General features: G+C 39.0%; 1 protein-coding gene across 1 annotated transcript in view; it reads right to left on the bottom strand.

The window, feature by feature from the left end:
* Window positions 1–1,625: 1,625 nt before the first annotated feature.
* Window positions 1,626–14,539, bottom strand: part of LOC122823739 (ras-related protein Rab-26) — an 84,605-nt gene continuing 71,691 nt past the window's right edge. Inside the window, exons 6-9 of the mRNA XM_044103673.1 lie at window positions 9,580–9,645; window positions 7,612–7,668; window positions 6,979–7,055; window positions 1,626–4,125 (exon numbers count right to left, since the gene is read on the bottom strand). Coding sequence (XP_043959608.1) covers window positions 4,023–4,125; window positions 6,979–7,055; window positions 7,612–7,668; window positions 9,580–9,645 — 303 coding nt within the window. The 3' untranslated portion in view covers window positions 1,626–4,022. The remainder of the gene's footprint in view (window positions 4,126–6,978; window positions 7,056–7,611; window positions 7,669–9,579; window positions 9,646–14,539) is intronic.

The raw sequence follows: 14,539 nt of genomic DNA, 5'->3' as shown, positions 1-14,539 counted from the left end.
TACTCCTGATCAAGTTCAACATTTGGATGTATTTTTGAACAGAATTTATCAACACTAAGACAGAGGTTCAGGTGGAAATAACCTCAATTAAAGGAAGGGGAGCGCCAAGTGTGTAGCTGAAGTGTTCATTGTACGCTCTAGCTCTGATGTCCACGTTGTTGTTGCACATCACAGTAATTGTAAGCGGAAATTTCCCACATCAGAACAAGATTTCTGGGAACTGATTGCATAATGTGCAGTACTCTGAATATTAACTGTGGCAATTTCAGGCCACAGTTAATAAACTGATTGAAGACGTTCAGAGTGAATTAAAGAAAGCAATCGAGCTTTTAAACAAGCGGGTCAAACTCGTTGGCCGACTCGACTGAACGTTGTTCCTGGTGTCTCGGTTGGCTCTTTGGTGCATCGTCGTGTCCGTCCTTCTGGCTCTCTACGCTGCATCGTTCTCAACATCAGCCGTCTGTGGCTCTGTGGACGATCTGACGTTAGAGAACTGCAGGAATATGAGTGAGAATCTGAGGCTATGGCAGGTTGTTAGCTAAATTACATCAAGACAGGATTAAAAGAAAGATGCCTTACTGACAGCACTGAAATTCAGCTTAGTTCTGATACAAAAGAGCTTCTGTCTTTTAGTTTCTCAGTAGCCATGCGTTCCATCAAGGTTTTTTATGCGCATTTTGAAAAGGTTAGAAAAAAAACTTCCTAAATTTTGCAAAAACAGTTGATGCTTCTTTGAGGTGATTTTAGGATCTTCCCGAAAAAGAGTCAATGCACAAAAGGGGAGATGGAAACACATCTGCTGAATATGTTCTGGGTATGTGCCTTACCAGAGGCACAAAATGTTTCCACTTCCTGTTTGTCAGATCCTTGGGAAGTATCAACATCGCACATAATTACACTTTAGCTGCACTTCCATTACAAATATGTGCAAAACTTTGTCAATATTCCGCTAATGTCAAAAGAAATAAAATAAATCAGTTTATTCACGCGATAAGTGAACTTGCATCACAGTTGGATGGAAACAAGCGAGTGTGTTTAGAGGCAGAATAGTTTATGTTCTACATTAGTTGAAAGTTGACAGTCACTGGTCCATGTTGTTTGTCCTCTGCAAGTTTTTAAAAACCATTTCTACTGTTTTACTTTATTATATTAATTAATCTAAATTCCATAGTGTGTCATCTACTTTAAATGCAGCATTAAAGTCGCTGAAAAGATTAAAAACAAATCTTTAGATGAAAATAAATTGTTGGCAAGCCAAGACTGGTCCTATTTTTGATAACCAGTGAGATTAGTTCAGTTATGAGTACAAATATCTTTTAAATTAGCTACGAATGATATCTGTCAGCAGGAATAAAACATGATTTTTTTTTTATTGTTCTTGACGTAAAACCCTCCAAAACTTTCAGCTTTCAGAAGAGTACATTTTCACCTTTCTCCAGTGCAGCTTAATATTAGCATTTATATTTGGGTTTACACCAGTGATGTAGTAGGTTGGTTTTTCACTCTGCTGGTACCATAAAATCAATTAATCATCTATTTTTCTACAGGATGCAGAAACACAATTTGTCCCAGAAAAGTCTGTAATTCCGGTCTGCTACCAGAAGATGGCACCAACGATTCACAGGAAGAATCTGACAGAATTTATTCTTGAACACAATTTACAATATAAATAATTGAAAGATACAAATTACAAGAGCACAAGTTAAGTTATTGGTGTCCCTTCAGAAAAAAAAAATTGTCCTGTACACAAAAAGTGTTTTAATCATCTGAAAAGAATAATCGTGAAGGCATCTTTTTGATGCATCTGAAAAACAAAGCCAAGTGTCTTTCAACTTGAAATCAACCGTCATCCAGCACTGATTTTACAAAGATCGACTTCATCCATGAAAAATAGTGATTCTGGTTACAGGTTCATCTCATCCACTAAGAGGAACATTGTATAAAAACTGAAAGAATCTAGAAACTATGGTAACAGACATTAACAATTCTTAAAGCCAGTCTGAAAGGAGCCACCAAATACCTTGGCTTCCATTTCAGCTGCGCAGCATCAGGAGTCAAATTTGAATTGGGATCTGATTCACTAAAAGTGAGTAATTTTTGTTTTAGGACGGATATTGGCATATGCCATGAGTTGTAGCCACATCTGATGAGTAAGAGGTCTGCTATTGGACTCTAGGAGGAATGTAGAAGAAACCTCCTCTGATAGAGGATCTGTCATTCAAAAATATAGATATTTTTGAAGTATTTCCATGAGCTTTGTACTGATAAAATCCCACAGCACTTCAAGGCTACATTCAGACAGCAGCCTGATCCAACCCAAATCAGACTTTTTTTTGCCCGTATGCGACCCATGTCGAAGACGCCTTCGGAACAGTCCAATTCAGATACTGTTATCCTACAAAAAAAATTTGATCTGTTCCACATGTGGCACTAAATCAGATATGCATCAGATGGTATTTTTCGCGGCATCTACAGACTGAACGGTCACGTGGCATTTTATCCACCTCCGATGTCATCCTGGTGTCTTAATTCTGCACCAGAAGACGCCAGACGTGGCAAACGTCGATGTAAACAGTGATGGAAGATTCTAATTCTATTATGAAAGACGTGTGTATCAGTGAAGTGCATCTCAACCTCATCACTCTTATCTCTGACTCCACATCCAAGCAGATTCCTCCACAGACGTCGCACTCAATGCTCTGCTAAACGCCGTTGCTTTTAGTTGTGATTTTTTATTAGCTTACTTCATCCTATTATGATTCTGTGACAATGCTGTCATCTCCCTTTGCAGAATCATTTTAAATTCATTGATCCGTAGATGGCGCCATTTATTATTACCTCCGTAAACGGTGCGCTGCTGTTGGACGTCTTAGTTGGACGTTCCTTTTCTGTCGCTTCGGGGTCACAAACCGTTCACACTGAAGTCTGATTGCGGTCGTAATTAATTTGTGGTATCAGTTCTTTTTCGCAAAAAAAAAAAAAAAAAAACCTAAAAAAAAAAACAAAAATCTGAATTGATCATCAGTACCTGCTGTGTGAACGTGGCCTAAACTTTAAGGTGATGCTGACTCTATTCCAGTCTATTCTACAGGTTACATGTAAAGTAGACTAAGTGAAATATTAAAGTCATTTCCACAGAGGTTAATGAAAGGGGTTTGAAATCAGACATTTTTTATTACAGTGAATATCCACAGAATACCCAGTCATTTACTTTGCAGTGGCGAACTTTATGGCCATAAAAATACACTCAAAGCCTTTGAAGCCATCATGAATAAGTTGGATATCTCCTGAAAATCCTCTGTGTTGTTGGGATAAAGTGCAGAGTACAGTATTTTGCTGATGATGCGCTTCTTTACATTTCATATGGGGTCAAAATTACATAAGAAGTGAATGTCTTTTAGTGTCGAATCTCATCACACGTCTTCAAATATGACATGAAGAGCACATATATACGGACGAAGGCTCAGATCAAGTTTCACACATATCAATAAAACAGGTTAGATACTGTACAAGAAGAGGACACAGTGACTTTAGAAACGTCTGATTAGCTGCATCAGTGAGTTTGATCCGATTCTGTTGTTTTGATGAACTACAACATCATGACCACTGAGTTCTGCTCTAACAAACCACAAAGCTCCCATAAGACAAAATTAGTCGTCATTTTAAAAATATGTACATCAAAATATGAAAATCTGAGCAACATAGATTCTGCAGGCAGTGAACTGAGCTGAAACGTGTGTGTGTGTGTGGGCGTGTGTGTGTGTGTGTGTGTGTGTGTGTGTGTATGTGGGCGTGGACATGCACAAGTTAATTTACATTCACAGTTGCAGCACATGGGTTTAGTTATGTGAGAGCATGTTGGCCTTATAATCACTGAGAAAGTGAGAGGGTCATTCCCAGGCACACGCATACTCTAGCTTATTGTGTAGTTTAATGATAATAATATTATCGATAATAATAATAAGATCCCTGCTTTCTTTCGCTGCGTTCAGTACCGACATGATCAACACACCCAGTGCGGTCTAGGTCCGGCAGCAGCCAGCGACCCTCATTTCTTTGTCCACGTACTCCTGCAGCTGGAACTTTGGTTCGTCTGGTTCCTTCATGGACCGGTGCTTCAGCTCTCTGGTGATCACACACACACACACACACACACACGCACACACAGACAAATGGAGCCAGAGTGAACATGATCACATGTTCGTAGGTTTTCTGCAAAGATCTTGATCAATTGTACATTTTCAATAATCACAAGTTAGTGGAAAAGCAGAACGTTGACAGAGTATGTGATTTAAGGGGAAATATGAGTTTTAAAAGGAATAAAAGCACATATAGAATTGTATGACTAAAGTAATTAAAAATATTGAAAAATAAAGGTTGAAACAAATACTTCTGAACAATTTGCTACACAAACAGTAAAATAATACGGGATACTCTTAGATGATTCAGATAAATATACACATATTTACTTCAAATTTATGTTTTGTATGCAAGATATTGGTTTAATATATACTGTCGTATGTATTTTTGATACAACGATATACTGAAGAATAGCATAAAGGGGTGGGAATTAAAAAACAAAAAATATAAGCTTCTTATCACTCCTTTTCAGACAAGTATATTAAGTTAGAAAAAAATACTAAACGCTTTTCCACATTTCTTCTTAACACACTCAGTCAATTTCATTTGGAATCAGTCAAAGATGGACACTTTAACCTAACTTGACTACATGAACATTTTATATGTAAAATCTGCTCATTTGTCTCCAACCATGACCTGTGTGAAGGTTTCTGGAACAACATCTTGGACTGTTTGTTCAAAGGAAGTCTGTACTTCGTCTGGACCACTCATTTGTTTTGTCTCATCATGCTAACACAACTTTAAGAATATAAGCTATGCTGCACCGTTTGCCTCCATTTTTACTTCAGCAAACACTGAGCACTTCTTCTTTTCATGGCGGTTGGCAGAACACTGAGAACAATGACGCTATTGCGCCCTCTACTGCGCATGCAGGACACTTTCAGGTTCTTTGCCCGTTCAGACTGCAGAACACATACGGGTCGCCTAAGTGTGACAGTGTGAACGGCCCCGGCGAAAAAAATCCAACTTGATAAAATGTCGGAATTGGGTCATTTCAGTCTGCGGTGTGAATGCAGCCAAAGTTAGTTAAAACATTGAAGTGGTTTGTTCTTTAGCGGTAAATAACAGAATGTAACAGCGACGTTCTGCAGGCTGTGTCGTTCTTTGTGTAGAAGAAACACAAACACATGCGGCTTGCATGAAAATTTCCCTCATAATTCTGAGGCATAATAGCGATTTGGTTATTATAACAGAAAACTTTTCTCCTCTGTTTGCCTCTCTTTGTAGCCATCTGCGTCTCCTGTGAGCTGCTTTGTTGTCATTTTGAGCTTCTTTCATGCTAGATTTGTGTCTCATTAGGAGCCTCCACACTTCCTTTATTGACCTGCCATAAAAAAAGTAATAATTTCAAACTAATGGAGCTAATATGCCACCACCTCCTGAACCTTTGAGCCCTCCGGGTCTGTATTTGGCAGCGCGTGCCAGCAACCCACCTGTGGTTACCGTGGAAATTAGCTCATTAAGACGCAGAAACCAGGAGCTTGATGAGTTTTTAACCTAATATCAAAAAGGAGTGCAGGATGCTTCAGTCGACACAGAAATGAATGTTTTGATTACTGCTTTGATATTAGAGCAGTATATTAGCTAAATATTTGAATAAAAAATGGGTTCTTTATTCTCACTAATATACACGTTACATTCCCCCGCTCTGTTTTGGTTGCTTTCCCAACCCTAACGCGATCGGAGCGAATAACAAAAAGGGACAAAGTGGAGATTTAACTGTGACAAAACAGATGACCGATGGAAAGATATGAAGCAGCAAACATGAGCTAGAGGACGAGGAGATGAACGGATCAGATTTGATATTCTGTATTTGCAGAAGGATTGTGTACCAGACAGCGAGTCTATTATTGGCAACGTCTCAGCATGCCAGCCTGTTACCATAACGAGGCTATAAAAGGGAAACAGCTCCCACACAAACTGCCTGACATTATACATTAAGAAAAAAAACACACACAGTTGAAATAGTACCCTCTGTGCTTTTGACTTATTTTTCCAGACAGTTTGATTTGTCTTGTTCAGTTAATCTGAAAAATAAAGTTGGTTTCTCAAAATTGTTTTGCACTTTGTTTATAATTTAGTTTTTACATCGCTACTGTTTGTCATATTAATATGACGCCTATAAACTGTCCAAATTTCATTATAGATTGGAACAAAATCCTTCAAAGAAAATAAATCACCATAAAAATCCCCACTGATTGATCCGAAGTTTGATGATTTATTACACAGAAATAAAAAAGTATCAGTATTGGCGATACGGGCCTGTATTTACTTGGTATTGGATCAATACCAAAATATTCAGAACCGCCCACCTCTGAAAACTGAAAAACATATGAGTCGTGGAACTTTTTTTTGAGAAAATCTGTTTTTAGAAATATGAACTGTGGATGCTAACATTAGCATGTGCTGCTGCAACAGCAGAACTGAGATGCTATTTTAGCATAACATAACTTCCACATCCTGTCCTGGTGTTCTTTAAATTTTAGCGTTTCTGTGAAAAGCCGTCCAGGCATATTAACGGGCACCAAAGTGTTCTGACGGAGGAGGAAATACGACTTTAAAGACTGGTAAGAATCCCAGCAGTTCTCGTGCTGCCCCCTGGTGGTGGGAGGTGTTTTCTGGTCACTACTCACATGAAGTCCCTAATCACTAAAGCTCCTTTATTTTCTCTGAGCCAGGAGGAAACAGCAGGATGATTTCCATGGTTTTGCTTCAGATGAACTGGAATAAATACCTGTACAACCGCTCTAAGGCAACAAGCGAGCGTTTTCTATGAAACTCGCGATACCGTTTGACTTGGTGCGGCTCATGCTGGGATTCTGTACTTGTGTGACTCACTTGGCCGCAGCGGTGAAGGCCAACTCCACATTCAGTCCAGATCTGGCGCTCGTCTCCATGAAGGGCACTCCAAACTCCTGCACAGGACACACGACTGCTTTTAGCATGCTGACGGAAATCTAGTGAGGGGAGAAAATAACCCTGGAAACGATTAGGTCTTTTATTAATGCACACTTCGTTTGACGTTGGGGTTTAAAATACCTGCAGAGGCATGATGGAGTTGGAAATCAGCGGCAATAACTCGACCTCTTTTTGAAAACATGTCGATATTTCTGGCCTCAAGCCATTTTTCGCTTTCTTTTTTTTTTTCCAAGCACAGTTGATGAAAAGTGCTCTTAGGTACAAAAATATGATTTTGTGGAAGCGACAACAGTCTTAATATTCCAGCTGAGAACGACATCCTGACGTCTCGGCCAGATTTTCTCCCCGTGAATTCAAATTTATCCTCAGAGGTTCTCTGAGTGAAACGGCCGGGGTAATTCATTTAGCAAGGCGCAACCGTTTATGATAATAACAACATTATGCAGGGCTACCAACTGTGTAATTTAACAGAATAATCAAGAAATGACACACAGACTAAGGACGGAGGGTGTTTGTGCCAGAAAGCTCTTGTGTGAATTGGAGAAGACTCACCTTGGCCAGTTTCTCTCCTTCCTCTCGCTTCACCATCCTGTCATGTGTGGAGTCGGCCTGGAAAACACGACAACATCTGGTTGCTCCGATAGTCTCAGCGCTGACATGGCGTGAGAATAATATGGAATCATACAGTCATCTTTTTATTTTATTTTAGAAAATACCAAACAACATTCTGTATGTGTAACTGGTGCAGATAAATACATTTGAATATCACCAAACGCAGCATTTTATTTCAAGAATTTGTCTCTAATAGTAGAAGTCAAAAATTGTATTTCACATGGATATGGTTTTGTTTTTTTTTGGGGGGGAATATTTTAGCTTATAGAATACTAGCATTTAAATTTCTCTTTCAATTTCCAAGCCACGAAAGATAATCACTGAAGAAGATAGGTGTTCAGAGCTGTCTGGTCAGCTTGTGAAAAGTTCAGTGGAAGGAAAAAACACTTGAGAAAGATGTGAATGCAGCAACAGTTAGAGCTTCAGGAGCCATCATAATAATATCACATGATACATAATAATAATTTCCATTCTGATGATTCCTATTTTTTTGAAGGGATATTTTGTGTAGAGACTTCCTAACCATTTTATTTATGGTTTCTGGTGGTTTAATTTTAGTTATTAAAATGTCTTCCAGCTCCAGTGTGGCGTGTCCTGTACAAAATTAAGGTTAACTGGTTTTTGAGAGTTAACCTGCATTATTAAGCCGTAATTATTAGTTGAAAATATTATAAAACAATATATTATTGTTTATCACTACAATTTCTTGGTTATCATCAAGAATTTATTTTAATTGTATTTGTTGCTATTTGTAGCTGCTACCCACAGGTGTCTCCAGGACGGCGTCTCTAGGCTCAGGTTGCTCTGTTGCTGTTTGTCCATTTTTGAGTAAAGGTCAAATTTCCATCTCTTTTTCAAATCAATGTTCCAGATCTTTAGAGCGGAGAGGCACAGAACCGACTTTCTCTAGGCCCAGAGTGACGTTTCCACAGCAGGAGATGGTTTATGGCGCCCTCTGCTGGTGACGCTCCACTGAGTTTGATCAAATTCAAAATGAGTGCAGACACTGTAGAGAACCGGATGCTTTGTTCTGTTGACAAGCTTTCATTTTCCAGCTGTACCTGCTCACTTTGCTTAAAGTACCAATTCCTGAGTGAATATAGTGTAAAGTAGAGGTGGACGTTTATCGTACTGTTTATCATTCATCGTGACACGCTTCTTATCATGATATGAATTTAATTTATCGCCACAATGAACTGCAATTAAGGAATTAAAAAAATAAATAAGCTGTTTGTATTTATTTTTACTGTTTTTTCCTTGTTTTTCAGTCATTACATGTTATGCAATTTTATTTTTAGACGATTACAGATAAGCATATTTGTTTAGTTGGCTTTCTTTTTTTTTTTTTTTAAGCTGGTTCTTGAGTCCAAAATAAAGTTTCCTATTCTATTAATAGTTTATGTAAATATATATTAAAAAAGATGACTAAATTCAGTTACTATATACAACTTAGTGATACAAATGACACTTTTTATAGCGTATTAAAAACGGATGTTTTTTTCTTGTCTCTTTTATCGTTATCACAATAGTACCACAAAATATTGTGCTAAAACATTTAAGACCATCTCGTTCAGCCCTACTATAAAATATTTCTTTCAACCAAACTAGATGAACTTCATGATTTTCCTATTTATTGTGATCCACGTTTATCTGACCAATAAACCAGTATAGGAATCTAATTTTTTTTTTGTTCACCTGTCCCCAGTTCTGTACGATAACCTGGAATGTAATAGAGTTTTATCAAGAAATCCTCAGTCGCTGTGTTGTTGCGCCTATTGCACCGTTTGGTCACCCGTTTGCATTCACGGGTCCGCCTTGGCGCTCCCATTCTCTCCTCCATGAGCCTTCCCGGCCACCCTCCGAGTCCATCTGCCCATCCACCTCCCAGTGTTGCCAACAAGGCCTCACCTTGTTGCCCAGCAGCATGACCACCACGTCCTGCTGGGCGTACTCGTGGATTTCTGTCAGCCACGCCTGCGGGTGAAAACAGAGCACAGATTAGGGAAAGAAATGAAAAAGGGAACAAAAAGACGAACGGGGGAAGACAGACGGAGAGAGCGGTGATGAAGAGGAGAGTCGGGGATGAAGGCTTGGGTGAGAGAAGATGGATTGTTTCATGAAGGGAAAGACGCATTTGTTGTTCTCTGATCATCAGCAACTCGTGTGCTTTCTTCTTGTATCTCAGTCCATCCATCTCCTTCCAATTACAGAGTTCCTTTGCTCTCGTTAGAGTCTTTGGTTTCCACTCACTCACAGCTCTCTCTAGAAAGCTTCTCATTTATTTGTGGGCTGCGTTCAAACTTTAGGTGCAACCTTTTGAAATGCGATAAGAAGAGTAACATAACCACGTACTTCTAACCCGCAGAAAGTAAGGATTTAATTCTAACAGGACTAGCAAAGACAAAGACAAACTATTGCAGTCTTTATCTCCAGATCTAATTAGTACTGGGTCTTGAAGTGTAAGACGGTTTTTCAGCTTCTATGAGATAATTAAATTCACATGGAAAAATGAATAAATGCACTTGGAAATACTCCACTGCACCAATTAAGGGACGGGTGAAGTGTGTTTTGTATGTTTTGGTTTAAGAGATGAGACAGAACAGGATGGCAATGCAAAGAGATGAGTAGCTATGGCAACTAGCATGTCCAAGTAGTTTCAGCCTCAATGGAATCTTGTGTTTTCTCTTGAACTTATATTCTGCTTAAATCGTGCTTCATGTGTTGACCCTTTATTTTTTTTAATACTATCCATCCATCCATTTTCTGTTCACCCTTTGTCCCTAATGGGGTCAGGAGGGTTGCTGGTTCCAATCCCCAGCTAACATTCTGGGCGAGAGGCGGGGTTCACCCTGGACAGGTCGCCAGTCTGTCGCAGGGCAACACAAAGACATACAAGACACACAACCATTCACACACACACACCTAGGGAGAATTTAGAGAGACCAATTAACCTGACAGTCATGTTTTTGGACTGTGGGAGGAAGCCGGAGAACCCGGAGAGAACCCACCATGCACAGGGAGAACATGCAAACTCCATGCAGAAAGACCCCGGGCCGGGAATCGAACCAAGGACCTTCTTGCTGCAAGGCAACAGCTCTACCAACTTTTTTAAATACTATTTTCTGCTTTTTTTTTTCCTTCTCATCAGGTTTGGAGACTCCTTAGTGTGGAGATTATTGAAGACTTAGGGTGCGTTTACACCAGCCCTGTTTAGTCTGCTTCAATCAAACTCTAGTTTGTTTGCCTAGAAAGTCTGGTTCGTTGGGGGAGGTATGAACAAGCAAGCGAACTCTGATACCGGCCAACAAAGTGAACTCGGTTTCGCCTACAAACCGAGGTCTGTCTGATTGAAGTGAACTCTGATGCAGTTCAAATTGCAAGCGGACTGGAAACCACTCCAAAAGCGAACCACACCAGCTGAAAATGTTGCTGTTATGGAACCCAATTGAATCCAATCTACCAGACTATTGGGTGTGAAAACACCCTCAACTCCAATCCAAGTACTGCCGACGTTCATTTCCAATGTGAAACAATCTTAGGGACGTTATCAAACTTGTTTTGGACCAAACCGTGAGACCTAAAACTATCTGAAAATCCAAAACAACAATAAGAGGCAGTGCAGTCGACATGAAGCCCACTCTGCCTCTGCAACGCTTCCAGCTACTGACTAAAGACAGACATTCAGAGATTGATCCCTCCTACTGCGGTAGGAGATTTGTTTCTGCTCAGGGGGACTTGCAGCAGGGTTCTGGTCAGTTAGGAAATACCACCCCATCACTCTGGCTTAAGGGGCTTTCAAAAATAATAATACTTTCTATGTTTGAAGTTTTGGCAACATGAAAAGTTGAGTTTGAGCCAATGGCTTCTGGAATCGTAAAAACTTCATGCTTTCTTTCAGCGTTTATTTTCTGTACTTGATATATTACTGATGGCCAGGCTGTATTACAGTCAAACAAAAAAGGCTGGATTTTATTGCAGGTGATGAAATATACCAGGGGTGTGTTGAAGCAGGGATGCATGTAAAAGTTGCAGGATGGTAGATTTTGAGGAACAGACTTGGGCATCTGTTTAATAGACTATTTCAATACATATATCTGACTCTTAAGCTACAGAATCAGCTGCAAATTCTGAAAGTCATTATCCATCTAAAAGAAAACAATCAGTTGATCAGAGTGACCAATCTACTGCATCATTCTGTGGTGGAACCTTAAGAGAACGTCTCCAAAGTTATAACTTAAAGTTGTCTGGAAGAGTGGATGAAAGCCCTGAGATAGATTCATAAAGTCATATAGCAAAGCTATTTTAGACTTTTAGAGTGCAGGTAGTTTCCATCATGACTGCAGGGTAACATTCAATTGTTTCTAGAAAATAAAAGCCAGAAAGCTAAAGCTGGCAGAATATTTACCAATTAAAGACGCAGTCATCTCACCTCAGTTATACACGACGTGTTTTGAAGTGTAAGACGGTAAAAATGTCTTTGGTGTGTTTGATCATGGAAAACAATACAGTGGAAGATTTTACATGTTTTTCTCCCTACTTTCACAAATCTAAAAAGGTGTTTAATCTGAGATTAAACACCTTTTCTCCTTTGTTTTAACCTTTGTGTCAACAATTAGTATTTTTGCTATCTTGATTACAATTTCTGGGTGTCCAATAATTCTATTTGTAATATGCAAAATGGTAGAAACACTAAAAACTTCACATTATCTGCTGTTTGTTCATTGTGTAATTGCTTTCTGCTTGCATAAGCAGTTCGAGCCAGATGCAAATAAAAAAATATGACATTAAGGTTTGGCAGCAGTGGATAAGAACCAAAAAAAGATTTCCTGGAAGAGATTTTTTTTTAATACTTTTTCACCAGCAGCCTTGGGTGAACAATGTGTATTTTAATAGGTCAGCCCTCTCTACTGATGAGGAGGAGGCGGCAGTGTGTTTAGGTTTGGGTTCACATCCAGCCCACGATTCCAGGTTTACCTGAAGCTGATTGGGGAGCAATTTGACAGTTTGTTGGCACGGTGGCGAGAGATGCAGCAAAATTAAACCCAGAAAGAGAAAAAAAACAACAAAAAAAACAAAAAAACTCTTCCTCAGGATGCCAATTACTCTGACAAAAACATGTGCCATTTCCTTTAAATAGCTATCCTGAGCTTTTATCGCAGAGTACCGAGGAAAAACTAAAATATCTTTTTAAACTTTAGTGATGTCTGAAAGGACAGACGTGGACTCTGAAGAGAAAAGAGAAATGTGCAAAACCTTTCCTCAGCTCAGCGTTTCCAAGACACCATTTAGTGCCTTGGAAAAATAATCCAACCACAAAAACTTCAATGGATTTTATGTGATAGATAATAGATAGTGATAGATAGATGAATACAAAACAGTGCTAGAATCTACAGGGTGGGCTGTAAGAATGTAAAACGTTTCTTTCATATTTCAGATACTCAAGAAGATGCGTTTGACAAAAGAGCAAAGAACTGAAATCATACTGATGGCTGGATCGGGAAGCAGCCGCATGGTTGCACGAAACTTTAACAGAAAACATGGAACGAGCATCACACACACACACACACACACACACACACAACACTGTGGCCAAACTTATTTGAAAGTTTCAGAAAACTGGAAATGTTGCAAATCAACCACAAAGTGATCCGAAACGTGCAGCGATTACACAGAGTCCCACAAAAATAAAAACGGTTGTCCAATATAAAATGTTTATTTTTTCTATGTATGGAAACTTATGGCCCACCCTGTGTAGTAAGAGGAAGTCATATAAAGTCCTTTAAAATGTTTTACACTGACAGTTTTACCAAGTATGTTTTGGTCTAGTTTCTAATTAAATATATCTTAGTACGCATAAAATAAGACAAAACTAACTTACAAGTGACTTTTCAGCAAAATATAGCAAACTTACAACAACCTTCTATAGCATCCTGAAAACTCACATGTAGGTTATTTGCACAAGAAACCAGAGCAAAATTACTCGGTAAGATTTTTAGTTTTTTGCTACGTAGAAATAAAAATCTAAAACCTTGAACCAGCCAACCAACATAAAAAAAAACATGAAGTGAACACAGAACAATCTGGCGTCATTTAACATCTTTATTCAGGAGTGAAGAAAAATATCCAGTTTATGTCAAGGGAACAATTTAATACTGGATTCTGAAAGGAGTTGAAAGATTTTACTGCCATGAAAATTGCTGAACAGTTTTCTTTTCCAACTGAAATATTTGTAACGGAGTCATTGACAAAGTTCAAACCAGATATCGATTATGAACCAAGAAATCAGCAAATATTCTCCTTCCAGCAGGACAACTTTAAACTGTCTGTGAGGAACCGTTTGGTTCTATTCAGGACGCCTCCCTGGTGATGGGCTCCCTGCTGGTTGGGTGGATGAATGGAAATACAATCATTTCCTCTCCACACTTGTAGAAGCTGCTTAACAAGAGGAAATGGGCTTAATTTGTTATTTTGTGTTCCTTGAAAGATGGGCTTTTTCTAGTTAAAACTTTCTGAAGGACAAGATACTAAATAATGAGTCCAACGAGATCCAAGAGTGCCCTGCTAAGGACTTCATTAACTTTCAATCTTGTGTAATTTTCTGCTTATGGATGATGATGATGAATAGTTGGATTTTCTGTCATTATCCTGTTAATCCTGATGATGTGTGAGCAGAACCAGTTAAGTGTTTAAGTGTGGGTTTGTGTAAAAGTCAAGTTGGAGTCCGATCAGGATGTGGAAAAACAGGAAGTGTTCTGATTGACAACTCGGATCGACTGGAACGCATGAGACGACATTTGTTGCAAATAGGTGAGACATAAATCAACTGAATTGAACACACTCTGAAACATGGAAGCTGAGCCTTCTCTGG

The sequence above is a fragment of the Gambusia affinis genome, linkage group LG20 (assembly GCF_019740435.1).
Source record: "Gambusia affinis linkage group LG20, SWU_Gaff_1.0, whole genome shotgun sequence".
NCBI lineage: Eukaryota > Metazoa > Chordata > Actinopteri > Cyprinodontiformes > Poeciliidae > Gambusia > Gambusia affinis.
This window is presented reverse-complemented; position numbering and strand designations above follow the sequence as displayed.